Here is a 23,488-nt window from a genome sequence, read left to right as displayed (position 1 = left end):
AATTTTGACACCAACACGCGAGAAAGCCTTTTTTTTTGTAGGTTAAGTCTAGAGTACTTTGTACTAAAGAGCTGCGATTTGGATGATCGAGTATTGTAGGTATGAATATGAGATGAGTAATCAAATAAGTCCATAAATAAATATTAGAAGGATTGAGACATCAGGGTTCGACTGTATCTCTGTATCTCTGTATCTCTGTATCTCTGTATCTCTGTATCTCTGTATCTCTGTATCTCTGTATCTCTGTATCTCTGTATCTCTGTATCTCTGTATCTCTGTATCTCTGTATCTCTGTATCTCTGTATCTCTGTATCTCTGTATCTCTGTATCTCTGTATCTCTGTATCTCTGTATCTCTGTATCTCTGTATCTCTGTATCTCTGTATCTCTGTATCTCTGTATCTCTGTATCTCTGTATCTCTGTATCTCTGTATCTCTGTATCTCTGTATCTCTGTATCTCTGTATCTCTGTATCTCTGTATCTCTGTATCTCTGTATCTCTGTATCTCTGTATCTCTGTATCTCTGTATCTCTGTATCTCTGTATCTCTGTATCTCTGTATCTCTGTATCTCTGTATCTCTGTATCTCTGTATCTCTGTATCTCTGTATCTCTGTATCTCTGTATCTCTGTATCTCTGTATCTCTGTATCTCTGTATCTCTGTATCTCTGTATCTCTGTATCTCTGTATCTCTGTATCTCTGTATCTCTGTATCTCTGTATCTCAACCTAAAAATTCTACAAATCATTGATGCTTCTCTGTCAAAACTTGCCTTTTGATTTTTCCTTTCACTAATTTCACAGCTCGAAAACTTTTCCTGAACGGGGATACCTATTATTTGCAGATTGTCACCAATATTTGGGGTCGACTTTGTTTCGAAGATATTCCGATCCAATTGTAAAATAAATGTGAGAAAATTAGGTCAGTTTTGCTGACTAAATTTATGCTTGCAAATATTTTCTTCTTTTTTTTTGGATCACACTTATGAATGGTCATATGATACAAAGCTTCACTGATTTGGACTTTCTCTGAAAGTTTTAAGTGAAACTGTGCAGAACTGGAAGCACTCCGCTCTAAGTTTATAGTTATTTTAATGAATAGGCTTTTTATAGTCATAAAACAAATACCAGTCTCCTCAACTCCGATGATTTTATTTTTCTTCATTCCGATAGCTAAGTACAAAGAAAAATATTTTTTAGCAACTACTGATCTATTCAGTCTAATGGTCGAGGTTTCTTGTTACGAACAGTTTAGACCAACAGACCATACACATCTGCGCATGTTCGGCCGCCGTTGTCGCCCTCTGTACTGCCACGTAAATCTTCTCCGTACCACAGGCGCAGCTCGGTATTGGCGAAGATACAGTGGGGCTTCTTAGGAGCACAGAACACGAGGGCAGAAGACGAGGAGGTGTAACCTCCCAGGTTGTACCATCCTCCACCATTGGTAACAGCTGGGGCCAATAATTGATTTTGATGATTCGTTAAGACGACATTTAGACTTGGGTGATTAGAAGCACATCCCCAGTAGCTGTATTGTTTTTTATTACAAGTCACCGATCCTGTACGGTGCACCAACATGAAGGAGCTCACGAAGATGTTCCGAGGGTGGGTAAAACGACCATACTGGTTATTCCGAGCCCCGAAACAGACTGGACTCTTGTTAAGCTTCACCCAACGAGGACAGGTATTCGCTGAAGCTTCGTCGATGAACAGGGCGGCTAACAAAACAACCACAACGAACTTGAAAAACATGGTCATTTGTTTTTGATCTGAAGGAATCAAAATAAAAATACATGAAGACATAAACAATAAAAACGTGCTTTTGGATGAAGCCGGAATCGATCCCAATCAATCGCAGCGAAGAACATCTAGGGCATGTTACTCTTTAAGAATTCTATGTTAACGGCGCGCTCAGTTTTTAATTTAATCATCTTTGTGATCGATTTCCTTTGTCCTAAGTCGTTGTTTCAGTCCGTAAAGTTATTGATCAAGAGGACTTCATGAATTACTTACAATGGCTCACCTTTTGAAAATGAGTGTTCAGTCCAACACTGGGTGCTTTTCTCCGATCGACGTTTTCTTGTTGAAGACAAACGGGAATATAGAACTCATGGATGAGTTGATACTCTTTATTGACATCGGTTTCTGTGCATTGCATTAAAGGTAACCAACTCGAATTTTCTCGTCCGAAAGGGAAGTCTGTAAGTTGTCGTCAAAGCGCACATAGAATTGACAGGAAAACTATTTGATTTTGATTTTATTGTTAATATTTCTTCCGCCTTTATTTTCTGACATATCAAGGAACTGCTCTGATGGATATTGAGTTCACGTAAGTATGTTTGTTACTAGTAGTCAAATTGTAATCCTGCATGAACCAGGCTAACCGTCTCATAAATTAGATAGCGGTATATGTACGTTGATACTAGAAATCATAAACTAAATATTACTCCTCATTGTTTGCTTTATTTGAACATGCCAATGCAAAATGAATTCAGGATACTCTTACGTTTCTGTCACTTTGAACAAACTGACGCGCTCGCTCTACTATGAAACAACATCAACATGTCTGAACACAAAAGTGTTGTAGAAGGTCACTTTAAAAACACCTTTTCAGAATGTTCTTTGAAAAACACCCAAAGATCTCAGTGGGAACCAGTTTTTTCCATTGGATTGGACGAGCATCATAAAGGATAACGTTTCTATTCCCAGAATAATTAACAAATCAGTTATGTCAGCCGGAATTATTAGGGTTCGTAGCAGTCCTGTCGGCATTGCCCTGATTCGCGATCGCTTCATACTTGTCCCGGCGAAGATGAGCATAAGGCCTCATTTATTATAACCGATACAGCTTTAACCGTAATAACTTTGAACTCATTTGGATATCAATATTGGTTTTGTTGACAAGATATTTACGGTTCTTTCGGTTCCTCGCTTCATTAATATATTGTCACGATGTACAATTTCCTTCGTAAACTAGGATCCCTAATTGCTCCTTGATCTGCTTTTTATCTTTTTTATTTTATCGGGGTAAACAGGACGATGTTTTGAGGCGTAGACTCACGGTGGCATAGGGTAACAGCCGATTCAACATGCGTTCCATGGTGTTTTAAAGGAATATTCGGATAGTGCAATGTTGAACAAATTATTGACTGAGTGGTTTGCCCTAACAGTCTTGTTTAAGATTGGAACTCGGAAGGGGTATATTCAATTTCAGTGAGCAAGCGTATCTTAAACAAGAGGGATGTGTGGTCTAGTGATTCGGGTTCTAACAACCCGTTTTCCGAGTTTGTAGAAGAAAGGTCAATTATTTAGTAAAGGTGTGCTGAAAAAGTTTGGGGCAAACTTGACAACGAAACGAAACCTCCGTAATCTCGTGCGCAATAACTTAACTTTAACTTCAAGCCGCCGTTATTTTTTTCATCAAAATATTCACGCATTCTGAAAAAATGATATCAATTACCGGCTAAATGTCTAAAATTGCCGTTATTCAATGAATTTCAACGCTGTGATATTAGAAGGTATTATATTTTTGTATTTTCTACCTAAAGCTTCTGCCTTTTTTTAAATTTCGAACTTGTGTTCTTCGTTTACCTAATAACCTCGGTTAACAAAATGGAATTAACTCGAAAGCGACAATCACTCGCTTAGTTTTGAATAACACCAATTTTGGTGGCATGACAATGATTTAATTATCGTAATGAGTGGAACTTTACTGTATTTCTCTAGGGGTCTACAAGTGTTCGGTCTTGAGGCAATGAATGTTGATTTCAACGATGTGGAAATTAGAATGACCTCTTAAAGTTTCTACGATTACGATGTTTTTCATTTGTGGTACGTATGTAACCAAGAGGTGAAAAAGTTTTTCGGCTGTTTGCGTTGAAAACTAACAGAAATCTTTTTCATGTGATTTCGGCCATCTTGTCTTCGCACCCACAACATCAATAACGTGACACGTACTCTTTCTTGGCACCATTTCGATGTACGTGTCATAAAAATATGCGTTATTGACCAAACGTGAGGTCACCGAGACGAAGTCACAGAAACGGAAAAAAAAAGAACGAGGCTCATATCCAGCCAACTAGACCGAACAAGAATGGTCAATAAAGAAATTATTGTACAGCAGAAATATCTCTTTATAAAAGTCAAGAATATCTTGTCTATTTCGAGAGCCGGGAAAGTAAGCCAACTATGTTTGTAGCACAGTAAACCCATTAGAGTCGTTTCTGTTTTCTTTGTTTTGACTGTCTTATGCCGCTTTTTGCGGCTCCATCGCCCACATTGTCCTTGAAGAGCAATATGCTCAAAAACTATCTGTGAAAAGTAAAGTTAAAAGTTCATTCGAGCGCCGCGCAAATTTCGACAAATTTATGGTTTACTTCACCTTAAAATAAACTACATGTTCCTTATCACACTTAATTCTGAGCATATCGTTCTTCAAGAGAGAAATTGTTCGCTCTGGCCAAGTTTGGGATGACGTTAAAAGCGATTAAAAAGAAAAAACGTCAAAAACAGATGGTAAATTTCCTCTCCTTTGTGACAAACTCAGTGTAAATTGCGGGCTCAGACACAACAAACCACCCTTTTTTAATCCACCAAATCAATACAAAGAACAGAAAGTATACCAACTTCTATTTTGTTCGAGAATAAATTTCAGCGCAATTACTTTACCACCCAAAATAGCAATTTTTCAAAAATCTCCTTCAATGCTCTGGTGAGTACACTCTGTGGTGAGTGTTGATTGCATTTTTAGAGAAATAGTATCACACCTTTTAATATTTGTGACTTAAAAATAATAATAAAAAGAGAGAATTTACCATAGTAAATAAGTAATCTATGATCACCAAATCACCAAAGGTTTTTTCTGTTGGTTGATAATCGATTATGTGTTCAGCCAATTAAGTAGCAAACCTGCTCTTTTTTACCTTTACACTCTAAAATCAAAATTCACACCCTCCATACTTCTCTCTATACATTTCCTATGGTGCTGACAAGGAGAATTTGTTTAACAATCAAAGCTCCTTATGTTAGTAATCATTCCTATCATTCTCATGAACTTGGAGGAATAATTCAGCAGTATTATTGTAAGGAGAAATTAGATGCTAGTCACCCTTAGGGTTAATAGGTAAATGCTTTTTATGAGAGAAATACTCTGGACTGAGCTCTGTTTATTTTTTAAAGCTGGCATCTGTTCATTCTAAAGTCAACTGGCCCGAGTAAGATACTTCAACTCGTAGTTCTGCTGTGTCCTTTACATGTAACTTCTGGTACTCTGTCCATAAAAATCTGTCCTCAAATCTGTGCAAATTCACTTGAAAGCCAGAGGCATCATTTTCCCATTAAATACTGCAGGTCTCTTTAGTGTGTTCACTTTCTAACAATCAATTACATTTCCGTTGGATAGTTTCTTTACTCACGACTTTCCAATATTCCCCCCTGCTTCCCCACTTGTTTGTTTTGCTGCGATGGCAACTTTTTCTGCCATCTCCGCTGTCCGCTGTTTAACATACTCCTCATCCTCAGGACGGATTTTCAAAAATTTTCCTTTCTGTTTCTGTACCCATTCACGTATCTAAAAAATGAAATACTCAAGAGTTATATGTATGTGTCAACTTGTAAGCACACAGCTGTGATGTGGAGATTAACATTGGTGAGTTTAAGCGGAACATATCTACCAGCAGATTGCAGGAAAAAAAGAGGATTCTAGTTCTACCAGGTTTCCATATCGATGCTGCATAAAAATAGAAAAAATCTCTTATTTACAGTTTATGCAAATATTTCAATTTTGGATTAAAAAATGCTTCAGTAGACAGCAAGATGCTCACTTTAGCCCTTTGATGTTTGTCATATATGTGATACTTAAGCTCCCTACTAGCTCAAGGAAATGAATGATGTAGCTTTGGAGAGGGAGAGGGGATCTTAGGGGTTTGATGTTCCACTTCTTGGTATGATATAAGAATACTGGTAATTACTTAACTTTTTTATTTCTTTTTTTTTTTTCAACAGTGAACATCATAACACGTCCTTAACTTCTGGTGAAAAGCTGGTGTAGGTCTCCTTATTGAAAAATCTTTTATCTGAAATGGTTTGACACTACTCTGGTTTAAAGATTTGATGAAAGTAACCTAGAAGTTACAATTCATAGACCAAGACAGAGTTTCTCCCTACAATATCCATATGATTTCAAGCAGGCAATAAGAATAAGGAGAAATATCAATTAGGGGATTATCAGTTGATTCAGTTACAAATTCTCAGAACTAAAATCATAAAAATTGTACAACAGTCGGTAAGGAGAATTACTAGTGAGATCTTGGGAGTGAAAGGGTTAAGCTCCCTACTAGCTCAAGGAAATGAATGATGTAGCTGTGGAGAGGGACAGATGATGTGAAGGGTTCATTTACAACTACTTGGTAACTTTTAAGTTTTTTTGTAACAGTGAACATCATAAGATGTCCTTAACTTCTGATGGAAAGCTAGTGTAGGTCTCCTTACTGGAAATTCCTTTATCTGTTATGGTTTGACACTACCCTTGTTTAAAAATTTAATGAAAGTAACCTAGAAGTTACAATTCATACACCCAATGTAGTGACACTCCTTCAGATCTATGAATTGTAACTTCTCAGTTACATTCATTAGATCTTTGAACCAGAGTAGCATCAAACCACATCAGATTGTTCGCCTGATTGCCTTGTGAACTTTAATATATCAAATCCTTTATCTGTTCTTATGTTGTTTTTATCATCATCATCATCACTCCATTTTCTTATCATTGTAGAATAGGCCTACAGTTGTTTTTCTTTTAAATAAGTAAGATGAAGATGTTTTTTCTTTCTCTATTTCTTTACAGAGCTTGAAACTTGCAATCTTTCCTACTCTGTTTAGATAATTATAAGTTGCAAAACATGAACTTACTGGAACAAAGCAATGATCTCCTTCATACTCGGGTATAAATACACAATACAAGCCAGCTCCTGATAGGATGAAAATAAAAAATTACAATTACCACTAAATGCATCACAAAGCTCTAGATCGTTCAGGTTAAAAATGTTCTCTTTTTAACCTTTGGATCCCTAAGAGTGACTAGCATCTAATTTCTCCTTACAATATCACCCCTGAATCAAGCAATATGACTCACAATAATAGAGAAAATGATCACCAACAAAAGAAGTCCTTAATTTTTAATCAGATGCTCCTTGTCAGTGCCTTAGGAAATGTATAGAGAACATTATGGAGAATATACATATTGATGTAATGGGTTGTAAAGGTAAGGTTAAGAGCTAATGAAATTGTATCTAATGGGGGGGTGGGGGGTAGATTTGTATAATATTAAGTAAAACTGGTAGGGATTGAAATACCAGTGCCTCATGAATTTTCTTACTATCAGTGAGAAGCCAAACAGGCCGTTAGATAGAAGGGAAGTTTTACTGTGCTACACAAGGTTACAAAAGAGGGAGAAAATTTCAAGGTTTTAGATCTCGAGCTCCAGGGCCCAACATGCCTAGTTCTTTCTTTTTACCTATTATGGAACCACAAACAAATGCTCCCTCCTATGATAGACATCCATGTCATAGTTCCTCCGCTTACAGTCATATGTTTTGAAAACTCATGAAATTATTGGGTAAAATTTCCGCACAGCCCCATACTACATTGTGCATTCAGTTCTTGGATAGAGAAAACAATGACAAAAACAATACATTGCCACTGGGAAAACAGATTTGTTTTTATAATAGTATGGGGCTGTGTGGAAATTTTATCAATTATTGTTTTGATTCATGTGGTTTCTTCAAGTAAAAAACAAGCGCGATTCCTAACCTCCTTGTCGAAACACAAACTTCTTTAAATACTCACCAAGGGTAGCCAAGTAAGTAAATATTTTGAAGGCTCGTTGACTATTTGGGAATATTAGCGGCTTCATGAGTTCGCTTCTGTTTGGAACTCCCGGAATTTCTGGGAATGATCTCTCCTTTCTGATCCGGGTAATTTTTTCTGCCATTTTGTCCGCCATTTTGTCCGCCATCTTGAAGGTCAGCATTAGATTCCATCCACCAAAACCACCTCGGTCGAGAGGGACTGAGATGGAATATTTAATGACTTGCAAAACATAACCGAAGATTCTCGGAAATCCGCAAGTGATGTAGCCGAACATCAAAAGCTGTAAATCCCATGATTCTTGAGGAACAAACAGAAACAGCATACAGCGAGAATTTTAAGTCGCGAACCATTGATGGTAGACATGCAGATAATTTAGGATACGTAAATTCTGTTGATGAGGCGCTTAAACTTATTGCGGAATTTGAAACAGGATTGACGACGAAGTTTTCTTTCTTTAAAGCTGTCAAAGGTTTCGGGAACATATATTTATATATATTTGATATAGCTCTTTAGCATTACAAAGCTTTGCTATCGCTATTGTGCATTCTCACTAGTTTGTCTAGTTCAAGTCCTCTGGCATGGCTTGGATGATACCACAATCGTGGAATCATTCGGGTTAATTTAATGCTTACACCTCCTTCCTCGGACAGAAGTCATAAAATACTAGGGGAAGATGCATGAGATATTTAAGGAGCAAAAATTCGTTTTTTACTGGTGTGCCTTTCCTAATTTTGGGAAGGAAAGTGTTCAATTGCCAGCACGGCATAGATTGAACAGCTGGAGAGAAAAGGAAACGAAAAGATACAGAAGAAGTACTGTATATAATAATTTCTTTTTATCCTCAACCTTTGTGTTTCTGTCAACTATGGCTTGCTAATTTGAAAGGTCAAATACATGAATGGGTCATATGACATTGATCTCAGAATACTTTTATGACAAACGTGATAACAGTTCAATCTTGGCTAAATTGAAGATGGTTTAGAAGTTAACAATTGTAAGAACTTTTCACTAACATATGCTGCTGACAAAGGAGAAAATATATGCAATTCTGCATTTTTTGCATTCTATCAAGCAATCATATGTTTGCTCCTTATCACGCTATGACACTTCCGTTTTGTCACATTCCAAAAAATAACTTGAGAAATACACTGTCACTCATCTTACACTGTTATATTTACCTATTACAGAAGGCTGGAAACAAAGATTTTGTTTTCAAGAAAATAAGATTTCTTGTCCAAGACACAAGGAAGTTTGACTGCGAAGCATAGATAAAAATGCGAGAAATTTTATTTTTTTCAGAGAACAAGGTAGTTCTACTCATGTATAAACAGAACAAATGCGATTTAATAAATCAGATATGCGGCATGACTCCTTTTCTTCCATCCCCACTCAAAACAAGCAAACACACCCATAGAGGTTCCAGTCTGGTCTGCAAATGAAAAGGAGGAAGGTGATCACTGCAAAATTAAGCATTAGGGTTCTTATTTATAACATATTGATTATTGTATACTGATATCTAGAAATTAAGGTTGCAAGTAGCAGCCAGCTGAGTTATAGTTTGAGTTTTATCAAGTTCATTACTTTGTTAAATTTAGAGTTACCTTGACTTGAGAGAGGAAAATTGAGGAGCTGTAATATACTAATCATCAATTAGGGACCACAAAGAAAAATTTATTTATAGAGACTTTTGAAGGAGAGGGGTAAGACTTGTGACAAGCTGGCAGACATATAGATAAACTTTACTGCTAAATGGGTTAAAATACAAAGTGCTCAGTATTTGGATCAGCTATGGCTCAACTTAAACTTTGCTTTAGCTTCAAGTTTAATCCTTTGTAGTTTCCTTTCTCTGTGTTTATTTTTCAAGTTATGTACACAGAAGAACACAAAAATGACAAGGAATGCTTTTGAATATCAAGAGGCTGGAATAAGCAAGAAACCAAAACTGAATTTTAAACAGTACAAAGTTAATTTGATCTTCCAATGTTATTTAATTTTAACCATAGAATTTGCTATTTAAATTTATCCCCTCCATTTTTCTGGGTATTGTGAGCAAAAACAAACAATTATCACAAAATGCATGGTATACAATGGTTTGATTCACCAATGTGACAAAGGCCTTTCACTGTCTATCCATAAAAAGGGAAATAGTTTGTAAACTGTAAGACATTCTGCATGTTGAGTGTATACTTATTCATCCATGTGAAATTAAAGGTTACTTGAAATAAATGTGAAAGATTTATAGGATTTTCAGACCCCTGATAACAATTACTAATGTGCTGATTTGGTGTACTTAAAGGTTATGATTTTGGCGGAAATAGTGGAAGAAATTTCTGGACCTGGAATTTTGTTGCAAATGTTTGTTTAAATCAGTTTAGGTCAGTTAAAAACTCTCCTGTTTCAAGATTACATGATTACCACACCAGAACCTTTTGTATTCTATATTATGCACCATGTTATGATTATGGTTTCAATAATAAAAGGTGCTGACTCAAGAACTTTCCAAAATATCTCTACATACAAAGAAATAGATTGTGGTTATGTACTCCAAATAGCAGGTCACATCAGTCTTCTGTAAGGAAGTAGCAGAAATTTCTGTGGTGGTTTTGGTGGATGGAGAGAAACATCCACCAAAACCACCTTATTCTATGTGTTAAGAGTTATGATAATCATTATGAACGTTTGGTCGGTCAGCAATTGTGCACCATAAAAAATAATTAGCCAGAGCACTAACTGCTAATTAGTGGTATAAATATTTTGTCTCCCTGAACATCTAACAATGGCTATAGATAAAATTTAAAAAATATATTGTTGATGGTTTTGGTCAAAGTTTTAGTGGATGTTCCCTAATGACATCCACCAAAACTACGTAACATCTAAGCACCTTTTAAATACGTGAAATATCTGCATAAAATTGCGTAAAATGTTTTATAATACTACAATCGAACAATAAATTAATACTTACCATTTCTTTAGTAAAAAGTTTTGACGCAATTTCCCAAACAAATAATACACTTGGGTCATCGGGATAAGTCGGCATGTTGTCGTAGCTTCGTAATTTTTTTCCATCATTCCATCTCAGTCCCTCTCGACCAAGGTGGTTTTGGTGGATGGAATCTAATGCTGACCCATCTTGAATCATGTTGACCTCTCTCTTAATCTCGAGCCCAGGGTCATTTTGGCACCTTGTCAGCGGTAAGATCATGGTCAGCTCAAGTTTGTCACCCCAATACATATTATGTCCTATAGTTTACATTCATATAATGTCCTATACTTTACGTATAATATCCTACACACACATATAACCATACACAGCTATATAGCGCAATACAGACAGCTATAAACAGCTATACAGGGCTATAAACAGCTGTACTACACACAGTTAAACAGAGTTATAAAGGGGGTAAGTTTCTAAAGAAACTGTGGTGCTGCGTCGATGGGAGAGTATAGCAGATAATTCACTCTGACGAGGGGCTAACGCTCGAAACGTCAGCTTTTTTATTCTTTACGGTGGCCAATTTACGTTTTCAACTCAGTTGTTAACATTAAATTACCTGCTAAACAGAGCTATACACAGCTATACACAGCTATACAGGGCCATACAAATCTATACAGCGATACAAAGATATACACAGCTATACAGGGCTATACACAGCTACACAGAGCTATACACAGCTATACAAGGATACACAACTATACAGGGTAATAAACAGCTTTACAACTAATCCTGGTCCCACTGCTATTCCAGTTGTAATTAGTAATCGACGTCCGACAAACTGTTATCCTGCTAATGCCACTCGTGTTTCACCGCGTTTGTGTGGCTTGGACAACTTGAGAAATGTTCAACGACAAACTGATTTTATATCTCGCAGTTATATTTCCTGCTGTGTTCAGCTTTGCCTGCTTAATGTAAGATCAGTTAAGAATAAGGCGATGATAGTGAAAGACTATGTTGTGGACAATGATATTGATATTATGGCTTTGGCAGAAACATGGCTGCGACCTGGAAATACCGATGATGTTGAAGTGGGATATTTGTGTCCTACCGGCTATAGGTTCCTACATGTTCCAAGATCTCATTCCAGGGGAGGAGGAGTTGGTGTATTATTTAAAGACAATCTTGATATCAACTCCTCAATGTGTGACACCTTTCAGTCATTTGAATTCATGGATGTCCGTCTAAGAAGTCTTCAGTGTATTAGGATCCTGGTTATTTATCGTCCACCCGACAACAACTCCTGTTTACTTTTCTTTGAAGAGTTCTCTAGATTACTAGAGCAAATTGCTGCTGAGCCTTCGGGATGTTTATTGATAACGGGTGACTTCAATTTCCACATGGATGATCCTGACAATGCTAATGCCAAGCGGTTTGCAGACCTTCTTGAGTCATATGATCTGAAACAACATGTCAATTGTGGAACTCATACCAGTGGCCATACCCTTGATTTAGTCATTACAAGATCAGATGACTCACTTATTAAGGATACCAAAGTTAAGGATCCTGTTATTTCGGATCATCTTGCAATTCATTGTGTGTTATCTATTCTGAAACCTCAATTTAGAAAAAAATTGATAAACGTCCGGAAATTACACTCCTTAAATATGGACTCCTTTTGTAAAGACATTATGGATTCTCCTTTGTTACAAGATCAAGCTACTGACTTAGATATGATGGTAGATCAGTATGATAGGGTTCTGCGACAGTTATTGGACCAACAAAAAAAAGAAACGTCTGGTAACTGTAAGGCCATCTGCACCGTGGTATACATCGGATGTCGTTGCTGAGAAAAGGAAAAGAGAAGACTGGAACGGAGGTGGCGTGTTTCGCGGCTACAGTGGGACCGGGATCAATATGTTCGTCAATACTGTTTGGTTAACAACCTAATTGCTACATTGAAATCAGCGCACTACACTTCAATCAGCAATGAACATTCCTCAGATCAAAGGATATTATTCGCGACTGTTAATAAATTACTTCAAAAACCATCTGAGAAGCGTTATCCACCCTCTGTTGATAATTCTGCTCTGGCAAATTCATTTGCTGATTTCTTTATTAACAAGATTGATAAAATTCACTCTAAACTTGTTCAGAGGAATATCATCGTAGGGCCCCTTTCGTCCAATACCACTAACATGTCCTGTGGAGTTCAATAACTTTAGAGAGGTTAGCCAAGAGGAAGTAAAGGTGTTTGCGTGTAAGCTCTCTTCTAAGTCATGTGTTTTGGATCCTTTACCTGCAATGGTTCTAAAGGGCTGTTTCTCGGTGTTGCTACCTACGATAACTAAGTTTGTCAATCTGTCTCTCTCAACTGGCAGAATGCCTAATGCACTGAAAGTCGCTGCTTTATCTCCGTCCCTGAAGAAACCTGATGCTGACTTCAAACAGTTTTCAAATTTTCGTCCTATCTCCAATCTGACACTAATATCAAAGATCATTGAGAAAGCCGTTGCTGAACAATTGACTGACCATGTAAAGACATACCATCTAGATGTGATGTATCAGTCTGCCTTCAAGGTCTTGCACTCGACTGAGACGGCCTTACTAAAAGTACAAAATGACATACTGCGTGCCGTTGATGATAACAAGTCGGTTATACTCCTTCTACTCGACTTGTCCTCAGCCTTTGATACGGTTGACCATTTGATACTGTTATCTAGACTCTCCCATCGTTTTGGTATAAAGGGTAATGGCCTTGCTTGGTTTGATTCGTATCTTAAATCTCGCAAACAGTTTGTGCAAATTGAAGATTGTCAGTCATCACAACGTTGTTTAGCACATGGGGTGCCTCAAGGATCTGTGTTAGGTTCCTTGCTGTATTTATTATATACATCTCCGATTGCTGATATTATCAATTTTCATAGGCTACAGTACCACTTGTATGCTGATGATTCTCAACTTTACATTTCTTTTAAAACTGACTGCTTTGCTGACCTCGCTCAAGCTAAGACATCTGTTGAGCTATGTGTCAAGGATATTGACTGGTGGATGACAAACAACATGCTAAAGCTCAATCAGGAGAAAACTGAACTGAAATTCATATGTGTCAGTTGGTGATGAACAAATACTCCCCAAATCTTCAGCTAGGAATCTTGGTGTCATATTTGACGAATGCTGTAATATGGTGGAACATGTAAATAAGATCTGCAAAACGTCGTACTACCACTTAAGGAACATTTCTAAAATTAGGAAGTACCTCTGATTTGCATTTCTCAAGCCGTTTGTCATTTTTTTTGTGAATATTTAATTATCTTAGCGCAACGCGGCAAAAATAGATCAGGTGACTAATTATTTAAAAACCTAGAAGTTCGTTACGCAACTTACATTTCAAAAGTGTCACCACAGATCGCACTTCGAAGCTTACTAGCCGCATATGGAACACAAATTGTAAGTATAATATTTTTCCCGTCGCTTCAACCGAAATCGACATGTGTAATAACCTTCTTTGTCATATTAATTTAATTTTTCAGTTGACTATATTACTACAAGTGCAAATAAATTCCATGTACGGTCATGTACGCAAAAATCAGTTAGTGGTGGAATCTTCAACGTAAAGTAGCCCTTCAATCACAGGAGCGAATCAACCTCACTGAGGAAACTACGGAAATTCTTGTTCATGCATTTATTAGTTCAAAACTAGATTATTGTAACTCTTTATTGTATGGCCTCCCTAAGCATATGATAAGTAGTTTGCAGTCTGTGCAAAACACGGTTGCTCGTGTCGTTACTTTAACCAAGAAATTTGATCATATCACCCCTGTATTGATTCAACTTCATTGGTTACCTGTTCACTTTCGTATTCTTTTTAAAGTTTTATTGTTAGTTTATAAGGCCCTAAATGGTATGGCACCATTATATATCACGGAATTACTTAGTTATCGTAAATGTTCACGTACGCTACGCTCTACTGATCAAAAATTTCTGGCAGCTATACAGAGATATACATAACTATACAGAGCAATGCGCAGCTATACAGGGCTATACACAGCTAGAAAGAGCTAAACACAGCTATACAAGGCTATACAAAGCTATACAGGGCTATACCCAGCTATACACGGCTGTACAGGGCTATACCCAGCTATAAACGGCTGTACAGAGCTATACACAGCTATACAGGGTTATACACAGCAATGCAGGACTACACATAGCTATACAGTGCCATGCACAGCTATACAGGGCTATACACAGCTATACAGAGCTATACGCAGCTATACAAGGCTATACACAGCTACACAGGGCTATACCCAACTAGACATGGCTGTACAGGGATATGCACAGCTATACAGGGCTATACATAGTTATACAGGGCTATACACAGCAATGCAAAGCTGTACACGGATATACAGAGCTATACACACCTGAACAGGACTATAAAGGGCTCTACACACCTATACAGAGCTGTACACAGCTATAAAGAGATATACCCAGCAATACATGGCTGTACAGGGATATACACAGCTATACAGGGCTATATATAGTTATACAGAGCTAAACACAGCAATACAAGGCTATACACACCTTTACAGGGCTATACATAACTATACAGGGATATATGCAGCTATACAGAACTATATGCACCTAAACAGAGCTATGCACACCAATAATTTCTGCAGGCTTTGAATTGAAATAGCGTTACTTTTAATAATTTTATTGTTACACGTTACTCAAGGATCAGTTTTTCATCATGATGAGTATAAAAATGCCATAAAATGGATTTTCTTAAAATTTATTGAATTCTTATTCCGGAATAGGCTGTAAATACCACTTAAGTGCTCAAGTGATTGTAGAAAACCTGCAGAGCTAAACGAAAAATGTTATTCAATACTTAGTTGTTAATTCAAATGTCAGCAATTGAACCACAATAGTTTTCTGAATTTCTCGTATATCAGTGATAGTTCTGCATTCCCTCATTGACGGCATTCTCTCTTTTACTTGTTTTAAAAGTGTGTTATCAAAGAAATAAACACGTAAAAAAGGCAATTTATGTATAGTTGTGTATAGTTCTGTATAGCTCTTTATAGCTGTGTATAGCCTTACATGGCCTTGTATAGCTGTGTATAGCTGTGTATAGCTGTTCATAGCCCTGTATAGCTGTTTATGGCTCTTTATTGCGCTGTATAGCTGTGTATGGCTGTATCTAGTCTTGTTTTGCACTACATATGTGTGTAGGATATTATATGTAAAGTATAGGACATTATATGCATGTAAAGTATAGGACATAATAATTCCTCATACATGACCTACTTACTTATTTTCCCGCCAAATTGGAACATTATTCTGTGAGTTCATCATTCGAAACGTTTGGTACGAGGTGAGTAGGTTTGATAATTTGATGATTTGATCATTTTCGCTGTAGAGAGCCCAAAAAATGCTCGAGAGAAGTTCAATGACAAGATCGGAAATTAATTTAATGTTTTAAAATATTATGCTGTTGTCGGGGGTTTCGATAACTTCGATAAGCAATGCCGATGGTGAAGTATCTCGGCGGCTGTGCACATAAAACCCAAACACGAGAGCTTTCTTGCAAAGGTCTTACAGGCGGCAGTATAGACAGCCAGTAACCGGCTTCTTATGAAAACCCCGGCTGTCGAACAATTGGAGTTCTGTGAAAGGGACAAAGGACGTAAAACGAACGCGCTCGCTAAAAGCAGATCTGTAGCCATTCTTCTGACATCAATAATTCAGCACTTAGCATATATCGTTTTTATTACTGGAATCTCTTGCATGGCTAAATGTATCTGCTGATTTATCCTGCACGCTCGATTCTAACTTCAATAAGACACGCGGTTGTTTTGACCGAACGCACAATGTCACTCGCATGGTTTCAATAAATTATTTTTGCACTTGATACGCGCGCTTTGCTTCTGGATAATTGTGATAAGCTATCTCGTATTTTTTCATGTATATCATTAATACGTAATGACATGATTTTTCACGTGCAATTTGGAATGAATAACTACAAATTGCACTCGCTCTACGGGCTCGTACAACTTTGTTAGTCTTCGAAAAATTTTACTCGCGCTTATTTATTCCAAATTGCATTCGAAATCATGTGATTACCTCTACAAAGTACATGTACTAAAAATAATCAAAAAATTTGTGTCTTATAACAAATGTATTCAGACATATGATGCAAGAGCTCAGTCAATGGAGCATTCCATTGCATTGCTAAATAAAAGGACTGCAAGCAGATTTCCACTAAGAAGTATAAATGGGTACTGAATAACTGTTTGAACATTTTATGGTATGCTGGGAGGCCTGGGGAAGCATTGCTTGAGAAGCCTTGTTTTCCCTTCGGGTGGATGAAAATCTCTGAAATATACTTCACCCCTAACACCCTAACATCGGTATGCATACTCTCCGTACTATTTTCTGTATATTTCCTGAGATGCTGACAAGAAGAATTTGTTCAACAATCAAGAGCTTCTTTATATGGTGATCATTTCCTTTATTCTCAAGACCTTAAAAGTGTTTGCTTTGGGGGTGACATTGTAAGGGGAAAAAGGACAGTAGTCACTCTTAAAGGTTAAAGAGTTCAAGCTGGGAAAAAAGGGTACAAATTAAGCAGATTGACACATTTCACTCACAGTCAGACTTGTCTCTCTACAAGGCTTTTAATACAACTGCATCAGGATGTTGTCAGGCACCGATACATGTATGAATAATGACAATGCTGAAACTTGCATACCGAAGAAAGAACCTATGAAGACACAAAAACATGATGAAATGCAGTACCTGGAGTTAATTCAACACATCATTGATCATGGGTCAAAGAAAGATGACAGAACAGGTGAGATGGAAGATCAAAAATATACAGCGCCATACTGTTTACTAGTCAAAGAATTTTTAACATGCTTTAGAGCATGCATGATCATCACCTTTGAACAATAACAAAATATTGTTGGAACAATAAAAGTAAATTTTTCAAAGTGAAATTACTTCTGCAAGGAAAAGAATAGGCTTGAAAATCTTAAGTGGTGATAGATCAAGAAATCTGACCTTTTAGAAGCTTGTTGGCCTGCACATCACAAGGTAAAAAACATTCCTACCAAAATTATCTCAGCTTTTGGTGATTGAGAGTTAACATTTTACTCAAGCAATTTGTGAATACAAAACTACAGTCAACAAGTGTATAGTGAGTAATTTGTTCTAAATTACCAGTATCCATAACCACTCACAGGTACAGGAACCCTCTCCATTTTTGGAGCCCAGATGAGATTTAGTCTACGTAACAATGTATTTCCTCTTCTAACAACAAAGAAAGTGTTTTGGCGTGGAGTCGCCGAGGAGCTTCTTTGGTTTGTCAGTGGTTGTACAAATGCAAATGAGTTGAGCAGGAAGGGAATTCATATCTGGGATGCAAATGGCTCAAGGGAATTTCTTGACAAACAAGGTAATTTCAAATTGAAAATAGAACAAATTTGTTTCATTTAATTACCAGCAAATAGCTGTTGGTGTAAGATGGTAAAGTTTCACTTTTACAACATAATATAATAAAGACCAAACTTTCATATTTTGAAATTTAGTAATTGTGAATAATAAATAATTTTAATACTTATATAGTGCAATATACATATGGATATGATCTTATGCCCTTTAAAACAACTGAAATAAAATAAGTAAACCGAACAATTAAAACACTGAACATAACTTTGTATCTGGAGATACAAAATATCAGTCACAGGTACAGGAACCCACTCCATTTTGGGGTCCAGATGAGATTTAGTCTATGCAACAATGTATTTCACCTTCTAACAACAAAGTGAGTATTTTGGCAGGGAATTGCCGATGAGCTTCTTTGGTTTGTCAGTGGTTGTACAAATGCAAATGAGTTGTGCAAGAAGGGAATTCGTATCTGGGATGCAAATGACTCAAGGAAATTTCTTGACAAACAAGGTAATTTCGACATGAAAATGGAACAAGTTTGTTTCATTTACCAGCAAATAGCTGTCAGTGTAAGATGGCAGAGTTTCACTTTTACAACATAATACAAAAAAGGCCACACTTTCATTTTTTGAAATTTAATAATTGTGAATAACAATAATTACTTCTATAGCACAATATACATCTTAGTGTAAGATGGTAAAGTTTCACTTTTACAACATAAAACAAAAAAGGCCACACTTTCATTTTTTGAAATTTAATAATTGTGAATAACAATAATTTTAATACTTCTATAGCACAATATACATCTTGATATGATCTAATGCCCTTTAAAACAACTGAAATAAAATAAATAAAAAACTTAACATAAATTTATATCTGCAGATCTCACCATCATTGAAATTACTATCTCGGTAACCAGTCAACTCGCCGACGGACCAACTCGCTGACGCCAACTCGCCGACGTATAAAATCGAGTAGAGACGTCGGCGAGTTGGTCGTCAATCCAATACAACTTATTAGAAGTTAAACATACAGAGAAGTAAACGATATTTAGTAAAAAAACACTGGCGAACATTGGTGAACATCAAACAGAAGCTTAAACATCGGTGAACATTGGTGAACATCACCAATGACTATAACAGCTTAAGACGCGAACGAGTTATTGTGTGACAACAACACCGTTAAGACTCAGCATGTCAATCGCTCAGTTTTTTTAACGAAAACTTGGCTTTCTAGACAAGATCTTTAGTAAAAAGCAATTCTTTTTATTTGCAACAAAGTTTATAAGGATCTTAAGGCGAATAAAGCGAAGTAAACATCACTAACGACTCTAACAGCTTCAGACGCAAACGAGTTATTGTGTGACAACAACACCGTAAAGACTCATCATGTCAATCGCTCAGATTTTTTAACGAAAACTTGGCTTTCTAGACGAGATCTTTTGTAAAATGCAATCGAAAGTGACGGTTTTCTGTGGAGAGCCTCGAGGCGATTAAAGACCTTGTTTTCTGGCGCACAGCTGTTTTCAAACGAGGCCAGAAAGCCAAGTTTTCGTTAAAAAATCTGACCGATTGTCATGATGAGTCTTTACAGTGTTGTTGTCATACAATAACTCGTTCGTGTTTGAAGCTGTTAGAGTCATTGGTGATGTTTACTTTACTTTATTCGCCTTGAGACCCTTATAAACTTCGTTGCAAATAAAAATAATTGCTTTTTACTAAAGATCTTGTCTATAAAGCCAAGTTTCCTTTAAAAATCTGACCGATTGACATGATGAGTCTTTACGGTGTTGTTGTCACACAATAACTCGTTCGCGCCTTGAGCTGTTAGAGTCGTTGGTGAGGTTTACTTCGCTTTATTCGCCTTAAGATCCTTATAAACTTTGTTGCAAATAAAAAGAAATGCTTTTTACTAAAGATCTCGTCTAGAAAGCTACGTTTTCGTTAAAAATCTGAGCGATTGACATGATGAGTCTTTACGGTGTTGTTGTCGCACAATAACTCGTTCGCGTCTTAAGCTGTTATAGTCATTGGTGATGTTCACCAATGTTCACCGATGTTTAAGCTTCTGTTTGATGTTCACCAATGTCCAATGTTTTTTTACTAAATATCGTTTAATTTTCTGTATGTTTAGCTTCTAATAAGTTGTATTGGATTGACGACCAACTCGCCGACGTCTCTACTCGATTTTATACGTCGGCGAGTTGGTGTCGGCGAGTTGGTCCGTCGGCGAGTTGACCGTAAACCACTATCTCAAAATGATCCTATCTAATACTTGCCATTTAAAAACTAATGTACCATACTTAAAAAGCAAAATATTGATCCTAAATATTTTAATGATGTGGAAGTATATAATAGTAAAATGCCAAAATCCTAGATTGAGTTAGCTGTCAGTGTAAGATAGCTAAATTTCACTTTGCATCATAATACAATGAAGACCACACTTTCATTTTTTCCATCCCACAATCTGGGATGGAAAAATTTGGTCATGATAATTATTATAAGGTTATTGCATGACTTAAAAGTGATGAATAATTATGTGACTTTTCCCAATAATATTCACACATTATTTGGCAAACAGGTGATGAAAATACTTATCAGGTAGAAGCTGTTATCTTGATCCAACATCAATTCTTGTAACAAATTTGCAATGGAATGTGTAGCTGCTAGAGGAGAGAATGAACAATCAGATCTTTGGGGTTAAAAGGGTAAACAGGTTGGGTATTATGATGGGGCTTGGCCCATTTTTCAAACCAAACATCCAGGTTTATGATCTTTTTACTTTTTAGGTTTGCAACACAGAGAAGTTGGTGACCTTGGTCCAGTGTATGGATTTCAGTGGCGTCATTTTGGTGCCACCTATGATAACATGCATACAAACTATGATGGCCAAGGAGTGGATCAGTTGGCTGATGTGATTGACAAGATAAAAAATAACCCTGACAACAGGCGGATTATAATGTCAGCCTGGAATCCTGTTGGTAATAAAAACAGAACAGTGTTATTTATACGTACCTGTGTATTGATAATCAATCAGAATTTAACTCCAATCAGCTTTTTCGGGAGTGGGGGAAGGGATGAAATTTTAGGGTTTGAGGGCTATAATTTTGAGGAATCTTAATAAAAGACAAAGAAAAAATGAATTTATTTATAAATTGATCTAAATGATACTTTCGATTGTTTTAAGACTCATTTCAAACCAGGCATGACTCCCTTAACAGAAAATCTGCTTTGTCTTCTGGTAAAATCTCTTGAAAAAAGAAATAATTATGTTTGAGACAATTTCAACCTCCCGTAACTTAAAATTTAAATAATACTGTGGATTATTCAGCTTATGTGCTCTTTAGAAAAATGATAATTATTTGTAAATGTTGCTCCTTCAATCAACAGATTTACCTAACATGGCTCTTCCGCCATGTCACTCATTTGTCCAGTTCTATGTCTGTAATGGAGAACTTTCCTGTCAGCTTTATCAAGATCTGGGGACATGGTATGTAATCTGCAAGGAATAGTTGAGAAGATCACAATTACTTTGTTGTGGTCCTGTCTTTGTGTAAAATTTTCATCAAGATCTATCAAACTCGGAGAGAGGAGATTGAACCAGAGTGCCTTACCTGGCACTTTTGCAGAATAGACTCACTACTAAATAAAATGTTGAATTGAATGATTAGTGATCAAACCTAATTCTTAATTTAGAGCTATGTGTAGATGTTCAGAGTATCAAAAGACACTTTGGGAAAGGTAGAAACAATCTTATATTGCATAATGGATTTTTTTCATTTCCAGGGTCTTGGAGTACCTTTTAATATTGCTAGCTATTCACTGCTGACCTACATGATTGCCCATGTCTGTGGTTTGAAGGTGAGATCCTTATCTTTTCAATGCATTTTGTTGATAAATATTGTAATTTTTTGTCACTAAGTATGTGTTGTACATGTGGCCTGTGACATGACAAAGGGACTCTCTCCAGCTTTCAAGCACAGACAACTTGGTAAACCTAGAATCAAACATCTTGACCATCAACTGATTTTAATTTTTCGGCCCACTGAAATAAATTTTACCATCAATGGTTCTCTCTAGCCTGGTGACTTTGTGCACACGCTGGGAGATGCACATGTGTACCTGAATCACATTGAAGCTTTGAAGAAACAGGTGAGAACATTTACACAAAAGGGAAGAAAGGTTGTATGGTGTTTGACAAATAAAAAACATAACTCAGTGAAAACTTGATCTCAGTCTCCATTGCCTCAAATACGATTGTCACCCTATCTGTAAAGGAAATTTACAGACACGTTTGTTTCATCTGATATTTTACCACATGAAATTTTTGTTTCCACAGCTTAAAAGGGAGCCTCGCCCATTTCCAACCTTAGAGATTGCACATGATGTCCCAAGATATTGACAGCTTCTCGCTTGATAAAGTTAAGATCACTGGATACGACCCACACCCAACTATTCCAAAATGCAAATGGCTGTCTAAAGTTCAATGCACTTGTGAATACATTACTCTTTAAATTAATCTTAATTGGACCATGTTTTGTTAAAAGAATACGGCATTATACATGATTGTTAAAGCCCTCAAGGTTTCAAGCTAAACTTCTTCATTCACAAATTAGAGAATGGTCCTTGAAAAAAAAAAAAACGAAAAGGAAAAGAAAAGGAAGAAGGACATTTGTCAAATATTGCAAACTATTTCAAGCAGAACTGATCTTATTTGATACTTAAAATCATACACTGAAAATGAAAATGTTACAATTTGCGAACAGTATTTTTCTAGAATAGAGTGTACACTTTCCTATTTCTGCACAGTTGGTATTAAAAGTGATCTCTTTTTTGTACTGTCTTGAGCATGGGGTCATTTCCCAAACTGTGGCTGATTTCAAGCCAAGAGGCATAATTAAGTCTAATACAGGAATGCGTATCTAGAGGCCACACCCTTGCCTTTTTGTAAACTACTTTTGATCAACAAGGTACATGCTGATCCTATTAATATTTCTGATGAGGATTAATACTATGAACATTGAAGTTTCCTATCATACTGTCAGCCAGAGAATTATGGGAAAATTTGGGTGAGCTAAGGCAAATACTTTGGTCCTAATGCATACATGTAGGTATGTTTACCGTACAATGCCCAACGATGGGGTATAAATCATTAAATTAAGCCCACAGAGTCTTAAGCTAACGAGGTCCTTAGGTGCCTGAGGAAAACTCCTTTCTCCCTCCCTTCTGAGAAAGGGT

The 23,488-nt window shown here is 36.7% G+C and overlaps 2 protein-coding genes and 2 long non-coding RNA genes across 5 annotated transcripts; 1 reads left to right on the top strand and 3 right to left on the bottom strand.

Annotated features, from left to right (window-relative positions):
* Window positions 1-1,129: 1,129 nt before the first annotated feature.
* Window positions 1,130-2,194, bottom strand: LOC131776704 (uncharacterized). Its single transcript, XR_010718547.1, has 2 exons — window positions 2,025-2,194; window positions 1,130-1,770 (listed from the first exon to the last, which is right to left on the bottom strand). It is a non-coding gene; the product is annotated as an uncharacterized lncRNA (long non-coding RNA).
* Window positions 2,195-4,566: 2,372 nt separating this feature from the next.
* LOC136283153 (uncharacterized) lies at window positions 4,567-8,038 on the bottom strand. The gene is made up of 3 exons (XM_066171508.1): window positions 7,847-8,038; window positions 6,911-6,969; window positions 4,567-5,570 (listed from the first exon to the last, which is right to left on the bottom strand). Exons 1-3 carry the CDS (start codon window positions 8,028-8,030, stop codon window positions 5,412-5,414), a joined length of 402 nt encoding a protein of 133 aa, XP_066027605.1. The 5' UTR covers window positions 8,031-8,038; the 3' UTR covers window positions 4,567-5,411.
* Window positions 8,039-9,139: 1,101 nt separating this feature from the next.
* LOC136283154 (uncharacterized) lies at window positions 9,140-10,991 on the bottom strand. 2 transcript variants are annotated; one of them, XR_010718598.1, is made up of 2 exons: window positions 10,833-10,991; window positions 9,140-9,327 (listed from the first exon to the last, which is right to left on the bottom strand). It is a non-coding gene; the product is annotated as an uncharacterized lncRNA (long non-coding RNA). The 2 variants fall into 2 exon arrangements; XR_010718599.1 differs by having other exon boundaries at window positions 9,140-9,299.
* Window positions 10,992-16,059: 5,068 nt separating this feature from the next.
* LOC131776678 (thymidylate synthase-like) lies at window positions 16,060-22,730 on the top strand. Its single transcript, XM_059092896.2, is given in 11 exon segments — window positions 16,060-16,176; window positions 17,476-17,655; window positions 18,046-18,258; window positions 21,040-21,231; window positions 21,641-21,721; window positions 21,724-21,740; window positions 22,037-22,111; window positions 22,331-22,402; window positions 22,590-22,640; window positions 22,642-22,707; window positions 22,710-22,730. Coding segments are annotated over 10 exon segments (945 nt in total). The 5' UTR covers window positions 16,060-16,176; window positions 17,476-17,498.
* The last annotated feature ends 758 nt before the right edge of the window (window positions 22,731-23,488 follow it).

Source organism: Pocillopora verrucosa, chromosome 8 (genome assembly GCF_036669915.1).
Source record: "Pocillopora verrucosa isolate sample1 chromosome 8, ASM3666991v2, whole genome shotgun sequence".
Taxonomy (NCBI): Eukaryota; Metazoa; Cnidaria; class Anthozoa; order Scleractinia; family Pocilloporidae; genus Pocillopora; species Pocillopora verrucosa.
The sequence above is the reverse complement of the archived record's forward strand: the minus strand, read 5'-3'. Positions and strand labels throughout refer to the sequence as shown.

Coding starts and splice junctions, on each gene's coding strand:
- LOC136283153 (XM_066171508.1), bottom strand. CDS start 8,030: ATGCTGACCTTCAAGATGGCGGACAAAATGGCGGACAAAATGGCAGAA. Junction 6,970..7,846: donor TACTTACTTGGCTACCCTTG/GTGAGTATTTAA, acceptor TCATCCTATCAG/GAGCTGGCTTGTATTGTGTA. Junction 5,571..6,910: donor GAGATCATTGCTTTGTTCCA/GTAAGTTCATGT, acceptor TTCATTTTTTAG/ATACGTGAATGGGTACAGAA.